Raw genomic sequence first — 6,721 nt, 5'->3', positions numbered from 1 at the left:
CCAGATGCCCGAGCCACCTCAACTGGCTCCTCTCGACGTGGAGGAGCAGCGGCTCTACTCTGAGTCCCTCCCGGATGACCGAGCTTCTCACCCTATCTCTAAGGGAGAGCCCAGACACCCTGCGGAGGAAACTCATTTCAGCCGCTTGTATTACTGCGCCTCGAGATCCTTTCCATGAACTCCAAAAACAGGATCGGAAACAAGCGACAGCCCGGGTGGAGTCCAACTCACACAGAGAACGAGCTCGACTTTGTACCAAGAATGTGGACATAGCTCCTGCTGTGGTTTTACAGGGAGTAGACAGATTGACTAGTTACTGGACTCTTCTGTCTTCTGAGACAAAATGGAGTCTGAACAAACTGAACCTGTTTGCTTTATTCTGATCTGTTGAGAGCAGTATAACCTGTCTGTGAGGCTCCACCCACTGTTTCCTTTACAGGAAACAAGGTGAGTTCACCTGTGGGGGTGTGTCTCTCCCATCCGTCAGTGTTTCAACACATCATTGTCAGAGTCTGAGCTGCAGCAACAGAGACTTTTCTTTCTTAGACAAGTCAAAAACTCAGAGAACCAGGAAGAGTTTCTGCACTTTTCTCTTTCAGACAGAGACAGAGAGACAGTTGGACAGATGGACAGAGAGACAGACAGGTGTTCTGGTCAGATTTCATAAATAAATCAAACTAATTTCGTATTCAACAGATGAACCTCCTGTAAATGATCCCACATGTTTAAAACGACTGAAGTGAAGTTTGTTAAAAGCAATGTGACTTTATGATTAATAACGTTTGTTAAAGTTGTCAGTAACTCGAGAACAGGCCGGTGTTTTGAACTCATCATCCTGTCTGTAAAACCTTTGAACAGCCTGTAGAAACAGCAGTTTTCCCCACAGACAGACCTGGAGGTGCAGGTGTTAAACCGAGATGTGTCTCTTCTTCCCTCCACAGACAGGAAAGCCTCTCAGAGACTCTGACAGGAGAAGAAGAAAGTTGTTAACACTCACCCTGATTCAGCTGCTTCAGGCTCCAGCCCCTTTTCCTCTACAGGAGGTCATGTGTTCGTGGACTGAAGACATCTGCCTGTCTGCCTTCAGCTGGTCCTTTTTCAGGGGTCACCACAGCGGATTGTCCTCCTCTATCTAACTGTCTTCTGAGACAAAATGGAGTCTGAACTGAAATACTTTCAGTTTCATGCCTCCTCCCCCTTTTTAGTTACAGGAAACCATGTGTCCGTGGACTGAAGAACAGTTTATATTTAAAGATCTGTCAGCCTGCCTTCAGCTGTTCCCTTCTCAGGGGTCTCCTCCTCCATCGAACTCTGTCTTCTGTCCTCTGTCCTCTCTAACTGCATCCATATATGTCCTCTTGTCTTTTTCCTGGCAGCAGCATCTCTAACATCCTGCTACCAATATACCCAGTCAGTCCCACTGTCTCCAACCATACAACATGGCTGCTCTCACCCCTGTCTGTAAACCTTTCCTTTCACCAAAATATTAGGTTTATTTAATTTAGGATTAATTTAAATGTCTGATTTTAGTCTGTTAAGAAATTTAAAAAAGGGTCTTGAAACTTTCAGAAATCAGAAAATAAGCTCTCATAAAGTTAATTGAGCTTGTTTTTTAATAATTTATTTTTAAGTATTTATTTCACTTTTTACTTTGTGTAGTTATAATTTACTGCCTGGATTAATGCCTGTTTTGTTATTTAAAATTGTTTCAGACAAATCGATGAAGAAATAGTCTGTTGTTTATCAACTTTTATTTTGAAACGCGTCTCCCGGAAGTTAGGTAGCCGTAGCTGTTAGCCTAATGCTAACAGGTGAGAAGATGTCCGCTCCTGTCAGAGTGTTGACCAGCCGTCTCTGGGCTCTCTGCCGGCCCGGCTCCAGGCCGCTGCTGCCGGGCAGCGAGCCGGGGAGGGGACCGGGCAGCAGGCGCTGGAGGTCGGACACAAACACAGGTACTTCCGGCCGGAGCGGAACTAGCAGGCTAACGTTAGCATGTGCTGTGCTCCGGATTAATGAGATAATCTGAGGTCCTGGGATCAAACTGCAGATATTCTCAGCATGTTTTAGACTTTATGAAAGATGTTTCTGATGACACTGAACTCGTCATTTATCGCATTAATCAGCTGTTCTTGTCAAAATAAAAGTCCAAACTGCAGTTTTTTTTCTTAAAGTTTCTTTATATGAATTTTAATAATGTTTTCTATAGATTAGACATATAAATCAGTCAGTGGTTAAACCTGTAACGTTCTTCAGAGTCACCTGGATTTTTACCTTTAGTTGTGAGTCACTGACGGCACATTTTAATGAAATATCAACATTTTATCCTCTTTCTGGGAGAATTCGGTCCTTTTCAGATTAAACCCTTTGAACAGACTCTGGTCCTGTCTGACTGTTGGTATAAAGTCTCATTAAAGTTTAATTTATTTTAAAGGACAGAGCAAATTAAACCCATAAAATCTGAATCTAAAAGCTGAGTTTAAACAACATTCTTTAAAACAAACAGCTGGACTTAAAACCAGCCCAACACCCTCATAATCCCTGATTACTGCTGACAGATTATCATCCTCATCCTCTGGACATTGTTCTGTTTGGAAAGCTCAGGTTCTGTGTCTGAACTCTGGTTCTGGTTCTGGTTCTGGTTTCTGCTGCAGAAAGCCTTCGGCCACTAGAGGGCGTCAGAGTCCTGGACCTGACCAGGTGAGTCCTGCAGTCAGACGGTTCTCTCAGAACTCAGGTTCTAACGTCTGTCTGGTTGTTTGCAGAGTTCTGGCCGGCCCGTTCGCCACCATGATCCTGGGAGACCTGGGAGCTGAGGTGATCAAGGTGGAGCGGCCAGGTGAGCGTGTTTCTGCCCGCCTACCGCTGAGGGATTGTGGGAAACCTGACGGGTTTGTGTTGGACAGGTGGAGGCGACGACACCAGAACCTGGGGTCCTCCGTTTGTCGGGTCAGAGAGCGTCTATTTCCTGAGCATCAACCGGAACAAGAAGGTGGCCGCGAGAAGACGAGGCTCGGTTCTGTAACGTTCTTCCTCACGTGGCGTTCTCTGTTCTCAGAGGAACAAACCTTCTGTTTCAGAGTGTTGCTGTGGACCTGAAACATCCCAGAGGAGCGGCGGTCATCCAGCAGGTACGGCGCTGCTCCAGGTGCAGCTGTCAGTCCCAGCTCAGGTGTGTGTGTGTGTGTGTGTGTGTGTGTGTGTGTGTGCGCGTGTGTGTCCCAGCTCAGGTGTGTGTGTCTCAGCTCTCAGGTGTGTGTGTCTCAGCTCTCAGGTGTGTGTGTGTGTGTGTCTCAGCTCTCAGGTGTGTGTGACGTGTTGGTGGAGAACTTCCTGCCGGGGAAACTTCCTCTGATGGGTTTAGGGTTCGATCAGCTGATGGGACTGAATCCACGGCTCATCTACTGCTCCATATCAGGTACGGACTCACCTGGTCTGTCTGCTGCTGTGACGTCAGAGGTCCTGCAGTTCACCTGTGGAACCAGCAGGGGTCGTCAGACTCCACAGATAGACGTGAGGCTGCCTGCAGCGCTCTGCAGGAGGGCTTTAACTTCCCTCAGATGATCCAGCAGCTGCTTCTGGCAGAAAGATGAGCTGAATTTACTCTATAATTTCATTGTTTTCCACCAGAACATGGAACCAAACATCGTTAATGTCAGACTTTCTGAATGAAGGAGTGAATTTAACTCTGGCTGTGCAGAAACCACAGCATGAGGCTGTCGGTGGTCGGAGGGTTCCTTCAGGTTGAACATGAGCAGCCAACTGGACCTCTTTAATCCAGAACAGGCGCTGGAGGATTAACAGCTGAATGAGAACAGAAACGTAACAGACTTTATTTCACTTTGGGAACCAGCTGACAGGTGAAGACCCTGACTTCTGTCCCCAGATGTCTCTGATGTCTCTGAGGTCCTCAGAGACATCAGTTCAGGTTCTGACAGTCTGGAAAATGTTAAATCTGTAAAGTCAACCTGTGAGTTTTTCTGGAAGTTCACTGTTTCTGGTTAAAGTCTCACTCTGGGTGTGTTCGTGTCCTCAGGTTACGGACAGACTGGTCCTCTGTCCCCCAGTCCAGGGTACGACTCCATCGCCTCTGCCGTGTCAGGGATGATGCACATCACGGGGCCGGAGGTCAGACGAGCTGCGTTTGGCTGCTGCGGCTGTCACACGGTCCTGCTGGAGCTCACTCTTTAATCTCTTCTGCTGCTGCCGGCAGGACGGCGAGCCGGTGCGTCCCGGTGTCGCCATGACGGACCTGGCAACGGGTCTGTATGCACACGGAGCCATCATGGCCGCTCTGCTGCAGAGACACAGGACAGGAAGAGGAGTTCACATCGACTGCAACCTGCTGTCGTCTCAGGTATGACGTCACTACCTCACCTGTAAGTTATGGTGTTGTGTTCAGGCTCTGCTGGGAAATCCCAGTGTTGAAGCTGCCGGCTCATCGCCCTCCGACCGCCTGAGGCTCACAGGGTTAGGTTAGGGACTTATTTATTTGTTTGTGTTTTTAGAAGAAAAGGAAAAACTCTGGGACCTAAAATGATTAGAAGCAGCTGCTGCCCGTCAACCTGGGAAGGGCCAAAGGTCATCATGGTTCCTCAGAGACACAGCTGCTGAGGGTTCGGGTTCCTGGCAGGAACTCCTGGAGTCAGATGATTTTAACTGGACAGACGGTGGACTTTGTTGTCCCCGTGTCTTTGTGTCCATCGTGGTCTGAAGGTTTCTGCTGCACGTCTGAGGGTTCGAGGGTCAGAGGAAGGCTGAAGGTGACCTCTGACCCCTGTCTCTGCAGGTTTCCTGCCTCAGCCACGTAGCAGCCAATTATCTGAATGCAGGGAAGGAGGCGCGGCGCTGGGGGACGGCCCACGAGAGCATCGTCCCATACCAGGTGAGTTACTTCCTGTTCCTGTGTCAGAGACGGGTCCTTAGAAACCAGCCTGGCTCTGGACCCTGTGGTCCAAAGATCTCAATGATTCAAATCAGGAAACTTTCTGGTTCAGTAAAGGAATCCAGATTCAGCAGCTGGTGAAATAAACCGAATAAATCAGAGATTCTTTCATTTTCTTTCACTTTTCTCTTTGAACTGAATAAATATTTATTTTACAGCCCTGACTGTTTGAATTATGATCTTGTTTCAGGGAAGGAGTAAGGCCTCTTTCCCAGAGAAGATCTTTGACTGAACTTTATTTTAATATTGATCCATTTGTTCATTTCAGGACTTTTTTCTAACTTTATCAGCCTGAAATCCAGGAATAAATGAATATTAACCAAAGAAATGAATGAATAAGACAACAAAATAATTACTGCATTTATAAAATTAGTGTAAAATTTCCACATCATTAAAACTTTTTCTGGTTTGAAGAATTTAAAGTTTATAGTCTAACGTTGCAGAGTGTAGAGATTAAACGTAAAATAACTAAAAGTTCTGCTTTAATAGGATCCATTTATTTCTTGCTGTTTATAAACGGATTTCAGGATGAATGTTTAATTTATCAGAAAACAGGAAGTTCCTGTTTTATATCAAACTAAAAGCTTTAATTCATCAAAGCAGAAGTTTTAATGCAGTCGTTTCATTTTATGCTTTATTTTCTGTCAGTTTCCGTGTTTCTCAGACTTCCTGCCTGTTTAACCTCAGATTCTTTTAAAGCAACAAACCGGTTCCTGGAGCGGGTCCAGACCAGAACCTCGCTCATTTAAAGTTAAACACGTTTTCTCCATGAATTATCATCGTTCTGAGGGTCTGATGAACGTTCTGAAGCAGAACATTCAGTTTTACTCTGAAGGTGAGCTGAAGGATCTGTGGTCCAAGGTCCAGGTTCTCCACAGAGGAACACAGGGTTCCTTCAGGGTTCTGATGGACCGGGGTGTTTTTAGGAACTCAACATGATCCCAGATGAAACCAGCTGAAGGTCCAGGTTCTCCACAGAGGAACAGAAGGTTCCTTCAGGGCTCTGATGGACCGAGCTGTTTTTAGATGAAACCAGCTGATCTTGGGTCTATTTTTACCAGATCATCTCTTTAATCTGCGCTGAGAAGAAACAGGAAGTCCTCTTCCTGTTTGATCTCACCGAGCTCCTCTTCCTCCTGCTCCCCGTGGACCCAGCCACAGCTCCACCGTCCCAGCATCGAACCTAAAGCTCATGTGAACCGCTTTTCCTCAGCCCGGGGGCGTTGGAGATGAAAGCCCAGCTGAAGGTTTGGGATCAGAACCGGGCCTGATGTGGTTTTGGTTTCTGAAAGGAAACGTTTGAGGAGTTTAAAGTTCACGTCTTGATCCTGCAGAAACCGAGCCGGGAGGAACCGGAACGAGATCCGCGTCCATCACTTCATACAGATGTTCCAGATGTTTGCTTCTGATAAACCAGAGGCCTGCTGGGAATTCCTGCAGCTCCTCTGAAGACCTGAAGTTTTCTTTCATTTGCCTTCAGGTCCGTCTTCATGGCTGAAGACTGAAGGACATGTGAAAAGAACCCAACAGTTTGAACAATGACTCCATGAAGGAAACTAGGAATGTGTTGGAAACAGAGTCAGTCGTGGACAGAAACACCCTCAGCCTGAGAGCCCTCGGTTCTCAGGTTCTCTGTCCGTCCTGTCCAGAAGTTCTTCCATCGGATCCTGGACCTGCTCGGTCCGTCCTGTCCAGAAGTTCTTCCATCGGATCCTGGACCTGCTCGGTCCGTCCTGTCCAGAAGGTCTTCCATCGGATCCTGGACCTGCTCGGTCCGTC

The 6,721-nt window shown here is 47.0% G+C and overlaps 2 protein-coding genes across 4 annotated transcripts in view; one reads left to right on the top strand and one right to left on the bottom strand.

Annotated features, from left to right (window-relative positions):
* LOC108229516 (NACHT, LRR and PYD domains-containing protein 8-like) overlaps nt 1-1,345 on the bottom strand; it is a 5,993-nt gene extending 4,648 nt beyond the window's left edge. Inside the window, exon 1 of one of the 2 annotated variants that reach the window (XM_037973162.1) lies at nt 998-1,345. The gene's annotated coding sequence lies outside the window, so the exon portion shown is untranslated. Of the gene's footprint in view, nt 1-231; nt 348-997 lie in introns of those variants that run through there. The other variant, XM_037973164.1, reaches the window with a different exon arrangement.
* A 211-nt stretch (nt 1,346-1,556) lies between these two features.
* sugct (succinyl-CoA:glutarate-CoA transferase) overlaps nt 1,557-6,721 on the top strand; it is a 14,138-nt gene continuing 8,973 nt past the window's right edge. The window contains exons 1-9 of one of the 2 annotated variants that reach the window (XM_037973161.1): nt 1,557-1,952; nt 2,652-2,697; nt 2,763-2,836; nt 2,904-2,989; nt 3,078-3,128; nt 3,243-3,249; nt 4,034-4,125; nt 4,211-4,354; nt 4,787-4,882. In XM_037973161.1, coding sequence (XP_037829089.1) covers nt 1,802-1,952; nt 2,652-2,697; nt 2,763-2,836; nt 2,904-2,989; nt 3,078-3,128; nt 3,243-3,249; nt 4,034-4,125; nt 4,211-4,354; nt 4,787-4,882 — 747 coding nt within the window. In that variant the 5' untranslated portion in view covers nt 1,557-1,801. Of the gene's footprint in view, nt 1,953-2,651; nt 2,698-2,762; nt 2,837-2,903; nt 2,990-3,077; nt 3,129-3,242; nt 3,250-3,294; nt 3,416-4,033; nt 4,126-4,210; nt 4,355-4,786; nt 4,883-6,721 lie in introns of both variants that reach the window. The other variant, XM_037973160.1, reaches the window with a different exon arrangement.

This window comes from Kryptolebias marmoratus, linkage group LG21 (genome assembly GCF_001649575.2).
Source record: "Kryptolebias marmoratus isolate JLee-2015 linkage group LG21, ASM164957v2, whole genome shotgun sequence".
Classification (NCBI taxonomy): Eukaryota; Metazoa; Chordata; class Actinopteri; order Cyprinodontiformes; family Rivulidae; genus Kryptolebias; species Kryptolebias marmoratus.
Note: the sequence above shows the minus strand (reverse complement) of the source record. Positions and strands in the feature narration are given on the sequence as shown.